Source organism: Chaetura pelagica, unplaced genomic scaffold (genome assembly GCF_000747805.2).
Source record: "Chaetura pelagica isolate M959 unplaced genomic scaffold, ChaPel_1.0 scaffold139, whole genome shotgun sequence".
Lineage (NCBI taxonomy): Eukaryota > Metazoa > Chordata > Aves > Apodiformes > Apodidae > Chaetura > Chaetura pelagica.
In genome coordinates this window covers 7691613-7704693 of record NW_009970717.1, presented here as the reverse complement: position 1 = coordinate 7704693, position 13081 = coordinate 7691613, and the positions used below count along the sequence as shown (strand labels likewise).

The following is a 13081-nucleotide window of genomic DNA, read 5'->3' as shown; positions in this document are numbered from 1 at the left end:
AGGGAAAGGGGTTGTAAATAATTACAGCATGTTCATATTTTGAGGGAGGTAATGAGGTGTGACAAGGATCTGCTTTGAAATAGTGGGAACCTCAGAAATGCCCACTGAAGGCAGCACAGGGCTATTGCCAGGCAGTGCAGCACCAGGAGGGAAACCTGCTCCTCTCCTGCTTCTCTGCACGAAGTAGCACGTAGAGCATCTTGTCATGAAGGTTTCAATGATCCCAAATAATTAGTAAAATAATAATAATGATAATAGTGCTGCTATTACTTCTTCTGTTCCCCACACAGCTCTTTCACTCTGGAGGCCAACATACATTTGCTGAAGGGCATGTGCAAGAAGAGGGCCCTAGTAGTTGGGAAGGTGGCTGAAATCTTCTCTCATGCCACCCAGGGTTGCTTCTTCAAGCCAGTCCATCAGCACGACTTCAGCCAGTCCTCTGGTAAAGCACAGGTCCTGCTACAGCATGGTCTTGGCTTCAGCACCTGGGGCAGGTTCACCCCTTCTCTGTACCCTTTGATGGAGAACAAGCTGCCTGCAGCTGGGCAAAGGGATTTGGGAAACCATGCCAGCAAAATCCATTTTGCTTGGCAGGTCTTACCCAAAACCCTGCACTGCTCTGGTCCTCAGCAATGAGGAGAGGAATGGTGAAAACCAAGGGATTATGGATGGTGGCTCCAACAGGGCTTTCTGCCACAGGGACACCAGCCCACCTGCACCCCAGTGACCTCCTCTAGATCTATAACCCCAGGTTAAAAATGACAAATGCAACGTTGCAGCAAAATAAGGTCTCTGGGGAACTTGCCTGCTTCTAAGAGCCAGTTCTGTGTTCAGCAAAACACACTGGAGAAGAAAAATGCCCTCAATGCCTGACTCCAGAAAATCCCCCAAGTGCTGGAGGATAATGCTGCTTCACTGGAGGCTTCAGTGTGAATAATATTTTCTAGAGATTCCACATGGGAGGAAAATTCATCCACAATCCCCTCTTCTCCTCCAAGAGACACAAATCACTGTATTCATTTTGCAGCCCTGAAAACCAAGGTGGGGAGAGAGGGAAATGCTCCATCCCCAGCCCCCAAAGGAGTGGGGCAGGCAGCCAAGCTCTGCCCACCCACATCGCCTCTAGGAAGTGTGGAAGAACATTCCCTTCCCAAACCAACCCCACAAGGATGGGATCACTCCTGCCCTCAGAATTCAAAATCCCACTGGAGCTCCCGTGCCAAACCCATGAAGCTCAGAGCAGCTTCCCCCCCAGACTCTGAGCACCCATTCTCATTTCCACAGGGGAACAGGCACCGAATCCAAGCTCCAGATGTGAAGCAGTTCACTGATTTGGTGGTGGCACCGATTTGCCACGTGCCTTGATGTCAAAACATGAAGGTGCGTAAAGCTGCCCCTGCTTCTAATTAAAGGTATCCAGGCATGAGTTTACTCCAGCTTTTCCCCCTACCCAAGAGGATGCCCCAAGGCCCCCCCATCTCCACGTACCTTTGTAGCAGAGCTTGTTCTGGCAGCCTCCTCCGTAGCTGGGTGGGCACTCGGAGCAGGGACGACCCGTCTTGTAGGGAGCTTCTCCAATCCAGTTGCCCCTGGGAGCAAGATGTACAGGTCAGACACCAGCCACCCAACTACCCACCCAAGGGCCTGAGAATGCCTGGTGCTAAGGGAGCGGGGAAGGGGGGTGTTTGTGCTGTGCTCATCCTTGGATACGATGGGAATCGTGCAGAGATGGCCTGTCCCTGCTCTTCCCACTCCTTGCTGCCTGTTGTCCTCCTGCGGCAGCTCCATGGGCTCAGGACTGCCTGTCTCCTGCCCCCCATTTGCCCAACACTTGTCTGCATCTCTCTAGCTCAGCAGAGCCACAAGTGCCCCATCGTCTTCTGCAACACATGGGGCAGGGCTGGAGCACAGATCTTTACCATTTAAAAGCTGTTCCATTTTCCATCCAAAACCATTTCCAAGCAGAAAAACACCCGGAATACACACATCCCCTGTGCCAGCTCATCTGGGAAGCAAATCAGCACTTCATACTCTCTTCTCACCCAACCTGGCCATCCTCAAGTCCCCAGTTTTGCCTCTGAGGCCACAGAAACACTGCCCTAGCCCAGAGCAACTAAACAAAAACTAAATAACCAACCCAGGAAAGCCTTGTAAGAAGAATGTTCCTCTTCATTTCACTTCCAAGATGACATTTTTAGGGTTTTACTTAAATAAATACTGCTATCTTATAGACAGAAATAAATCAATGGATCACTGCATTTTCCTCAAGAAAGTACCCAGAAACAAAAGCCCTTTTTGGCCCCCTGTACTGCAGACTTTAGGGGCTGAGAAGGTTGAAGGAGCCAAAGTTCAGCCCATAGCTACAAACCCTTTGATTATTGCTCTTTCAGCTGTCTCCACCTGTAAGGCTAGATGAGGACAACATGCATCAGTGCCAGAGAGAAGAGATTAAGCAGCAACTGCAGAAACCAGAGCATTTTTCCATCCAGCAGCCCTGAATGGATGACGTGCAACCAGCCCAGCCTGCTGCGGGAGCTCCATGGGAGACAGGGTGACCCCAAATGAGGAGCAGGTTATTAAATCCCACCAAACTACAACAGGCTCAGCAGCTGATGTGGGGAGAGGGGCTCAGATAACTCACCTGCAGAGCTCTGCCTGGATTGTGGTACAATACATATTTATAAAGAGCTGCCAGCCTTATACCCACACATATTTTTTCTCTGTGTTATTCTGCCCTAAGATCTCCAGAAGTCAGATGCTCTCCAAGCCACTTCATTTCTGTACAGTGATCCCCCTATTTCATTTGGTTGCTAAGATTTAAAGCACCAAGGGCTTGGAGTGGGAATGTTTCTCCTATTAGCCACTAAAGCAGAAAATATTAACTCCCATTGCCAGGAAGGAAACTTCTCCTGGACTTAGTAGACAAGTGATTTTCCTTTTGAAATGTAATCAAACCACTGAGTTAACTGCATCAGTCCAGATTGAGCTAGTTCACTTTTTTTTTAATTTTTATTTTTTCCCAAGCCACGAGGAGCTCATTTGGTCTGGGATTTAGCTCCCTGCAGCAGGCCCAGCTCCCTGTGCTCCCAGCAGCACCACTGCAGGGCTGGCTCTGCATGGAGCACTGGTGGGGTTAACCCAGCAGAGTGTGCAGGGGGAGGGAGGGGAAAATGTGTCAGTCGTCACAGCCCACCTGGCTGGGTACCACCACCCCCTCCCTGCAGCAGAGAGACAGCAAGCCTGGCTTGGCAGACCCTGCTAGCTCCATCCTGGCCATCTCTTGCTCCTCCTCCCTGCAGCAGGAACATCAAAGCTCTGGGGCCCCTCATTCAGTTTTCCAGGCACAAAGTCTTGAACCAGCCCCTGTGGTGCCGGCTAAAAAGAGAACGTAAAGCCACAGCCACCAGTCTAGACTGCCTGAAATCTTTCCCCCAGATCCTGGGCTAGCTAAGCAACCTGCCAGTTTTTGGGAAGCTGGAGCTGGCCCAGCTTATCTGGCCTTACTTGGGCGAGTAGTTGCAGACCAGGTAGACAGCATTCTCCCAGATTTCTCCCCAGACGTTCATCTGCTTGCAGACGTTGACAGCGCAGCCGATCTTGTTCGTCGTGGCCCAGACGATCTGCAAGGGCAGTTGTGGAAGGTAAGGAAACTGCCCTGCTGTGGGCACAGGTCCCAGGGACAGCTGGGGGTCACGGAGGGTGGATGTACAGGAGCCCCTGGTTTCTCTCACCTGGGTGTAATGTGTGCACATGGAGCCGGTGCATTTCTCCGGGCACCAGGGGTTGCACTCGTGAGGGTAAGGGTAGGAGTAATCCTTGACTTCATCATACCAAGCCTGGACGTGAAAAGCTGGAGAGCGATACCTGGCAGAGCAAAACCAGTTTGAACCACAGAGTTCTGGTAGGAGATCCCATAACCTCCTGCCACACTGTAAGCTCAGAATTTTATAATGCATTTTTTTCTGATTTTTATATAAAAGTTTCATCACTTCCTTCCTTGGGAAGGTGTTGCTTAAAGAACCCAGTATCGTGGGCTAATGGACTGGGAAAAAAAAAAAAAACCTAATTTTAAAATATTAAAGATTATTTCTTTTCCCTAAGATTCACAGCCTGGTCTGACTTCCTGTATTATTTATAGGTTTGACATGCACTTCAAGTGCCACTGACCTGAAATGTCCTCCTGACTTTTCCATACAATTACAAAAAAAAACCCCTTCTAGTTTGGCAGAAAGTTGTATTTTGAAAGCAAACAGAAGTGAAGGTTTACCAAACACCTTAAATCAAAAGCCATCGTGTACCTATTTTACCACCAGGCAATTTGCTAAATCTGGAAGTACATGAGCAGTTAATTCTGTGAGACCTTAGAAAGTGAGTGGGCTTCTTCACACTCACACCACACCAAGAGTTAGAGCAGAGCAGCTGGTGCCCTACACGTGTCCCACCTTTTATTCCAGCCACCTCCCCAGCACATGTCATCAGTCAACATTGAGCTTTTTTTTTTTAATTGTTATTTTTTCCCAAGCCACAGGGAGCTCATTTGGTCTGGGATTTAGCTCCCTGCAGCAGGCCCAGCTCCCACGTGTACTTTGTGCAAACCCTGCACCAGAAATCACAGTTTTTTGCAGCACTGAGGCTACTTGTGCCTTTGGGGGAGACACAAACAGGGTTAAAACCTCCTATAGACATTCATATACATTTTCACATGCTCCATACACACTGAGCAGCCAGAGCAACCTGCAAACTCTGTATCAAAGCAAGGCAGAGCTTCAAACCCACTATTTTTTCTTGCTTTCAGCCACTCACATGGAGTAAGAGGCCAGAAATGCAAATGATATCATTACCAACTGGAGCTTGCTCTTTCAGCCAGCTCTTCATTAAAAATCATTCATTAGAAGTATTTTAAAAACATTCATCTCATGATGTCATTAAGTGAATACTTTCCGAATCCTTCTTTTACAGGAGAGGAAATGGAGACAATCAAGTTATGGCTCGTTCCTGAAAAAACTGAGATAAGGGAATTCTTTTTCCTCTCAGTGACTGCAAAGGGAGGGAGGTTGGATCTACCCCCACCAGTAACCCATGGCCATCTTGAACACTTGCAGGGGAGCCAAGAACAGCCAGCTCTTTTGTCTCCAATGGATTAACCACTCTACTTTCCAAACATTATTTAATTCTGCCAACAAAAGCAGGCCCCGATTTTATATCAGGCCAATTTGACACCAGCACATTTCCATCTACCTGATTTACGACATGCAGAACTGCACTTCCACCCATCAGAGCTCCTGAGCACATGCAAAATGTGTTTCACCTTCACCTATGACAGGCTTAAAAACAGGGGCTTGAAAATAGACAAATTTCACCATAAGATGGAGAGGCAAATTCATTTAGAAGCCTTAAAATCAGCTTTCCTAGTTAGATTGACAGCTCTAGGTTAAAACTTTCCCCAGGAAGTTGAAAAAAATAAAACCAAAAATCTGCAAACTGGTTTCAGTGAAGAGAAATTAGGAGATGGATAAATATTTATGTGAAATACAGCAAGAGAGAACTAAAAAGTTTACAGCAATGAGCCCTGAACTTGCAGCAAGTCCAAACATTGTTCCTGAGAAACATCAACTTTCAACTGGCTCTCAGCATGGTGCCAGAACCCCCCAAAACAGCAGAGTTAGGAGCAAGGTTGTGGCTTCTGTAGCAGTTCTGAAGAAGTGAGAGTGAGTGATCTCAGGCACCTTACACCTGCATCACCAGGGAGTCCACGGAGTGGAATAACCCACATCAGGGTTGGTTTGCTGGGAGCAGGCAGCTGAAGGTGGCTGCAGGTGTTACCACATCACCCCTTCACTGCAGCAAAACCAGTTTGAACCTCCCCTTTTCTCCTGTCTCCCCAGTGCCAGCATCAACAAGGAAAACCTTTCCAGCCAGCTCTTGAAGAGGATCCATAAATTGCTCTGGGCAATGAGCTGGTAGCACCCCAACTCTTACCTGCCCCAGTGAACTGCCAAGTTCTGTCCAATCGACCTGATGAGGGCACTGGGCCCGTGGTCCCAGATGCACTGCTGAGCCCAATCCTGGGCTGATCTTTCCAGCTCTTCATCCCAGGTCTGCAGGGGGTAGGGAGAGAAAAGAACAGGTCAACGTGTCATGTCAGGCTTACTAGATGAAGAGAGTCGACCAATAGCAACTAGAGGAGAAAGAGAGAGACAATGAAAGCTCACCCCTGGTGTCTGGCCTGCCCTTGTGAAGCCAGCACATCTTACTGATGTGCCCTGACCTACAAGCAAGTTTCTCAAGATGTCCCCCTGCCATGGAAATGCAGGGTCCTAGAAGGTCTGTGATTCTTCCTGCTTGATGTCCTGCTGCTTAGGAGATGCACAGATCAGCAGAAAATAGAACTGGTAAGACCTTGAGAACCCATCGAGACCATCCTCCTAAAACACTATAAGACATTCATTTCATGACACACATTTCTGAGATCAGCAAGACTTCTAACACACACTCAGTGCTCTGATGTAGCTGCTGCATGGTTTTCCATCCATTGTCCTTACTACCAGGACATTTCTTGGCTTTCCCACCCAGGGGAACTCCAACAGTAGATGTGCTCCTGCCCTTCACTACAGACACAGGTGGAGATTTTTGGGCCAACCTCTTGACCAAAGGGTGTGAATCTGAGCCTCCTGTTCCCATGTCCCATTCTCCTTCCAGAATATCTGCTGAGTCCACCAAGGGATGCAGCCAAATTTTACAGAGGCAGCAAAGTCCCAGAGCTGTTAAACTAATATCACTCTCACTGAAACAGGCATCAGGATAAAAGTTTGAGAAGGTTTAGGTTCTGGCCTCAAGATGACCCAGGGGAGGTTTAGTTTGGATATTAGGAACAATTTATTTACTGAAAGGATTGCCAGGCCCTGGAACAGGTAGCCCAGGGTAGTGGTGGAGTCACCATCCCAGGAGGGATTCCAAAGTCATGTAGATGTGGTGTTGAGCGACATGGTTTAGTGGTGGCCTTGGCGGGGTTGGAGTAATGGTTGGACTTGATCTGAAAGGTCTTTTCCAACCAAAACCATTCTGTGATTCTACGGTTCTATAAACAGCAAATCCCATTTATGTTCCCACTGAGGGAAGGATGTTGGTGTGAGATCAGCCCTCAATGAATGTCACCCAGCTCTAAGCCAAACGAGAGCTCAAACACAAGACAAAGGCAAATAGAAAAGCAGGCTGCACTGGTTCCACTGCCCAGGAGTGTAGTTGTTTTAAAGGCCAGACTTGCTGGACCCAGCAGACAGTGCCCTGAATTCATTGTGTAATTACTGACAGCTGGTCCATTCAGAACAGTCCTTAGAGGATAATTCGTTGGGATTAAAATAATACAGCACATTCCTACAAATAAAAGCAAAGAGAAGAGAGGTCTTGTAAAGTGTCTCCAGCCTGTTCATGTGCCAGAGTGACATTATGTCCTCTGTGGACATTCATCACCACAACCAACTGGTCTTTCCAACGTCTCTCTTCTCCGTAAGAAAAGCAGCTCCTGATCTCAAACATACCAAAGGACCCATCAGAGCCCATTTGAAGGACCAGAGAGCATTGAGGCTCTCAACCACACTTAAAAAACATTAAGTGCTCATTCTGAGTAAGTATCTGAACACAGTCTTGGGCAGTTATAACTGGGAGGTGGAGGGACCACATGTCCCTGGCTAAGATGAAAGGAAAAAGTCGAGTCTCCTGGAACGTGGTGTGTCTACACTATCTTCCTAAGGCAAACATGAGCTCATCTAACTGAGCTCACAGCCCAAGCCTCTGAGAACAGCTTATCATTAAGCATGCTCAGCAACCCAAATTCCAACAACATCCCAGAGCTGCCCTGAGCTCATCAGCTTGGCTTTGGACTGACCAGTGGCCAAGAAAACTCCTGTCAGTCTGCAAAATCCCAGGCAGACACAGCCCTGAAAGAAGGAAACAAACCATTTTCCATCTCAGCACTCCAGCTCCTTAGAACTGCAGAGGATCTGACCCACCACAAGCACGTTTCCAAGCCTCTGTTCAAGCAGACTGTTGCCATTGTGCCTAGACACACAACGTTTTGTGGTCTCCTACTTTTTGCAGCGGGCGATGACCAGCCACAATCTGCCTTCCCATCCAACACACAAGCCACAGAACAACTCTCCCAAGTTTAAGTCCTGCTTGTACTTTCTAGCAAAGCATTATTCCCTGCAGCCTCAAAGGTGGAGATGCTCCAAATCTCCTAATTTAATGCAGAGACGTTGTGAGCAAGAGACCATTAAATGGAAATTGATGTGAACATACGTGTTACATCTTCCTTTGATGCCTATGGATAAAACAAATGAACTCAGACAAAAGACACTCAACAGGCAAGTGGGAATGAGCTACATCTTTTCATGGCTTTGTGCTTGGTGAGTAGAGAAGCTTGTTTCTGCAGGCGTCAGGTTACAAAGGCATCCCACTTCAGTTAGAAGCAGTTATTTGCCTCTTGCTTCTCCGATGTGAATGTGGTCAGGGGGCTGGACTTAGTTCAGAGCAACAGACTTATGAAAAAAAAGTTAGTTTTCAGAATCTCCCAGCTACTCTTGCAGTATCCTTTTATGCCAATATTCAAAGCAGTATCTAGAAGACGACTGAAGCCAGAGGGGCAGAGCAGGTCTGTGCTCAGCTTCCTTCTCAAGCAGCAGCTGAGAAGCCCTCAGGTCTGTGAGATTCCAAGTGATGTAGCACATGCACTCTCTTTTTGCTCCTGCAAATCTGTTATGGCCTTTCAAAGAACAGTACAGACTGTAGATATAAAAAAACATGCAGGGCTTACACATACTACGGTACAGTTAGTAGGTTCAGATTTGAAAAGAATGTACCCCAAAAGGAGTCTACTTACCCATCTTAACTAGTCTGTAAAGCTGACCCTAGACACCTGAATTGCAGCAATGTGCTTGCTCATTCACTTGTCTTCCCAGCTTAGACTTTTTGCAATATTGGCAATTTGCTTTTAAAAGTGGCATGAGACTGCAGGACTGACAGGTACTGGCAGAAGTTTGGACATGCCTTGCTAACCCAAACAGAAATATTATCCCATCCTGACAAGGAAAGACACCACCCTTCAGTTTAAAGGAAGAATGGATACCTTATAGATGAAAACAAACTGTTTTCCTTCCAGCAATCTGTACTGACAGCAACTTCATTTTATCCAGCTGTCTTTGGGGCCTCCAGAAGAGCAAAAACTTCTGCCTCTCATCACTGCTGAAAGCCATCTGACTAAGCCATCTTAAAAGGTCAAGATGTCTTCAGAAATATTATGTCCTTTTTACTCTGGGTTCATTAACAAGGAGTTTGTTTTGCTCTTGGCATCCCTCCACTGCCGTGACTGCTGCTATGAAGTGCAAACACAGAGTGGAAGTGTTGATTATAAAGCTGTTGTAGGGTTAAGGTAATTCTGCATTTCACCAACTTCATCAGGACATGTGCACTGCTCACCCATTTTCTATTAACACTGAATACCTGTGCTACCTCTCAATTCATTATCCAAACCCAGCAGCAAAACCATTTCTGTTCACTTCTTCCTTCCATTTTACTTTATCCCATGTGTACACAATTCCTTTGATCCCCAGATAAGTCATGGGACTCACTGAGTTACTGTTTCCTTACTAACAGCCTCTACAGACTAAAGTTCATCCTGGAGTAGATAAGTACATCCCTTTCCTGCAATACATTAGCTCCCCTTGCCACTTTAGATGGTTAAATACATCAGATACGGAGCTGAGAGAAAGGATTTTCTCAAGGCAGAGTTTGGAGATGGATGGACAAGGACAAGTTCTACCCACTTGTCCTCAGCTCAGCACCACACGTCACCTGTGGCACTCAGCACTGGCACCAGAGGAAAAAACTTTATCTATGGTACTAAACACAGACCAGCCTCTTAAATAAGTCCAAATGAGAAATGTCCTCTGCAGAACAAAGGATTGAAGTGAAATTCACTCTTAGAATACACACAGCATTTCCAAGCAATATTGGGTAAACACGAGTACATGAAAGACTGATTATAGCCTTTCCAAGCAGCACCATCTTTTACTCAGCTTCTTTCTTCACAGCACACAAGGCCCTTTCATTTGCCCTCAATCACCCATCAAAACCACTAGAAAAGCACACTGAGCAAAGGCAAACAGAGAAATGCAACCACGCTGCAAGTGTCAACAGCAGCCGGCCAGTGGCCTGTCCGCAGTGGCAACCCTCTCAGATCCTCCAAGCCAACCCAAACACGTTTGGCTTTCTCATGCTTTGTGTTTACTTGCTGGAAATGGATCAAGTCACCTCTTCTCTGGCAGTACCTTGCCTGCAGGATAACGGGAGAGCCCGTGGAGACACAAAGCACCAGTTCTTCGAAAGAGTCCTGACAAAAGCGGGGAGAGACACCAGGGCTGGGAATCCAACGAGGACCAACTGATGGGCAGTTGTCCTTCCTCACTGTCCTGAGCTCCCCCTTCTCCAGTCAAAGAAGGCAAGATTTTCCACTTGCAGCACTCATTTAAGCACAGCTGGCAAACAATTTTATATTACATCCAGTGTACTGTTTCTTTTACCCTTTTTAACACGGTCTTAACAGGTCATTAATCATTTCATCTGTCAGCAGGAGCACACAGTTGCAGTCAGGCTGGCTTTGGTCATAACTATATTTGCACATTGGGAAAAGGCACCAAAAAAAACCATTATTTGCCTACATCGTTTTCTGGCCCTGCAGTATTTTGATGACATGTCAAAAATAGCTCAAAGTAGGGCCTCTGGCATCAGGTGAAGAAAAACTATTCATCTGAATTGTTGATGGTAAAAGCATATTTCATATTCCTACTTTTAAGTTCACCCTCTGAAGTGGGAGAATACTTTGACCAAACTTTTATTTTGGTTTCTTGAACTACAAAAAGCTGGTGACACTGACCCATCTACCCATGAACTCCCAGAGTTTTTGCAGCTAATTCCAGGGACTGAACTGTGTTGCAAATGGAGCCACGTTCCTCAGGCTTCCTTTCTCTAAGGTGCTGAGCAGGTTCCCAGCAGCACCGTGGACGTTTGGCTCACCCTGACAACCTCTGGTGAGCAGTGCATGACAAAAGGGCAGATGTTACCTCTCAGAGGTGGGCAAACCAAAGACCACCAGAGGTTTCTCAGAGCATACTGTGCCATCCAGTCACAACCATCTTAAAGCTTTCAGAAGGAGAATGTGGGTTAAACACTAGGGAAAATTTGATGCTTTTATGACATTAAGGTAATGGAAGAACCTGCTGAGGCAGGCTATGGAATTGCCATCACTGGAGATGCATCCAGGGCTGGGCCAAACACTGGTTTATGAATAATGGAACCAGTCCTGAGACTATGCAGTGGATGGACCCGATGACCCATCAGTGGCCCTTTCCAAGCAAAACAGTCCAATGATCTAAAGCATCATCCACTCTGGAATGAAAACGCTCCAGGAAACCTCTTGAGGAAAACTTACTTAGAGGAAATTTGCTACACCTCTTGCACCATAAGGAAAATTAAATAAATTTAAAAAATAATAGTAATAATAAAGTTAGGTGTCAGGAACTAGACTCACCATATATTCCATATTAGAAGCCTCCGGGTACACTTGACCTCTCAATTTATTGTGGAGCATCAATATTTCCTGTCTGTCTGAGAATAAAATGGCTCTCCTGGATCTGGAGTGAGCTTCCCCATCCTGATACTTGCTCAAAATGTTCTCCAGGTGACTCGAGTTGGGCAAGATAAAGCCTTCAGCTGCCTTTGACAGGAGCAGTGCACATCCAAGAGGAAGGATCCAAGGCAGGGCAGGATTCATGCCTCCTCTACAGCCAGGAGAAGTGGAGATCAAGATGCTGGCAGATTTCCTTGCTGGGAGTCGTGTGGCTCAGCACGGGTCTGAATTTTGGGGAGAAACAGGCAGTCAGAGCAGTGCCAGAGCAGCTCTCAGTGCATACGACCCCCACCGAGGCAGCCACTCAACCCAGGAGAGTGATACCTACAGCCCAAGCAATTGTCATCCACCCCAGAGACAGGAAGACCCGAACACCAGAAGAAGTGATGGGAACTCAGTTTATTACACTGGGAGAGTGTTAGCCAGGCAGCACCTGGGCATGGCAGCAGATGCCTTCTGCAGCAGCAATGCCATGGGTGCAGATGTCACCCAGCAAAGTCCAGCAGCTCCGAATAATCCCAGTTTCATCCCTTCACAGGCAGGAAGGGGAGACACTGGAAGATATTTGCCCAAAAAGCAGCTGTTAAAGAGAACGGGTATGAATAGAAAGGAAAGTAAAATTCCCAGCAAGCCAGATTGCGGAGGTCAGACATCAGCAGAGCTATTTGGGAGAGGCCCTGCTCTGCCAATAGACTCCAGCAGAGCAGCTGCCAGACCCCGTGAAAGCTGCTGTTTATGGGAAATGTCACCGTAACACGGAACAACCCAAATCCCTGCTGGCGAGTGACGCACTGGGGGTTCTCGCTGACGCGCTGCTGGACGGCGGGTGGGAACCAGCCTGATATATGAGTGATGGCAGGTTAGGAGAGGAGCCAGAGCACCCTTCCTCCCCCAGACAGAAGATGAAGTGATCCCGTGCACCCTCAGTAGCCATCAGCACTGAGGGCTCAGAGAGGTGTTGTCCATTTGGTCACTGCTGGGTTTGATCAGCTCCTTCTAATCTCTGTCCCCTCCCTTGCTCCATGGTGCTCCTGCTCCACCTGTCATTTCCAAACCCTTCCTTCCTCTCCCCTCTGCCCCAACTTCTCCATCAAATGAGCCTTGCACAGCTTGGCTGCTTTTATTTAGATCATGAGCTACTGAGGGAAGGAAATAGGGGCTGCTGTGTGGTCCTACAGCATCTGATCCTCTCTAGGTGGGATCTAAGAGCCACCAGAGCAGAATCAATCCATCAGGGGCAATAGGGATCAGTACAGACAGTGCAAGCACAGCAACTTTCTCCTTAGGGCTACATTTTGGAAGAAAGGTTCCCCATCCCTGTCTTCAACATTAGGTGAGGATCTGGTTTGGACAGCACTGTTACAAGACATGCTGAACATATTCCTACGCAGCAGCAGG

General features: G+C 47.4%; 1 protein-coding gene across 1 annotated transcript in view; it reads right to left on the bottom strand.

The window, feature by feature from the left end:
* Positions 1-11827, bottom strand: part of CRISPLD2 (cysteine-rich secretory protein LCCL domain containing 2) — a 24017-nt gene extending 12190 nt beyond the window's left edge. The window contains exons 1-5 of the mRNA XM_010006256.1: positions 11585-11827; positions 5980-6098; positions 3732-3864; positions 3505-3620; positions 1451-1589 (exon numbers count right to left, since the gene is read on the bottom strand). Of these exons, the coding sequence (XP_010004558.1) occupies positions 1451-1589; positions 3505-3620; positions 3732-3864; positions 5980-6098; positions 11585-11827 (750 nt within the window). The remainder of the gene's footprint in view (positions 1-1450; positions 1590-3504; positions 3621-3731; positions 3865-5979; positions 6099-11584) is intronic.
* Positions 11828-13081: the final 1254 nt, after the last annotated feature.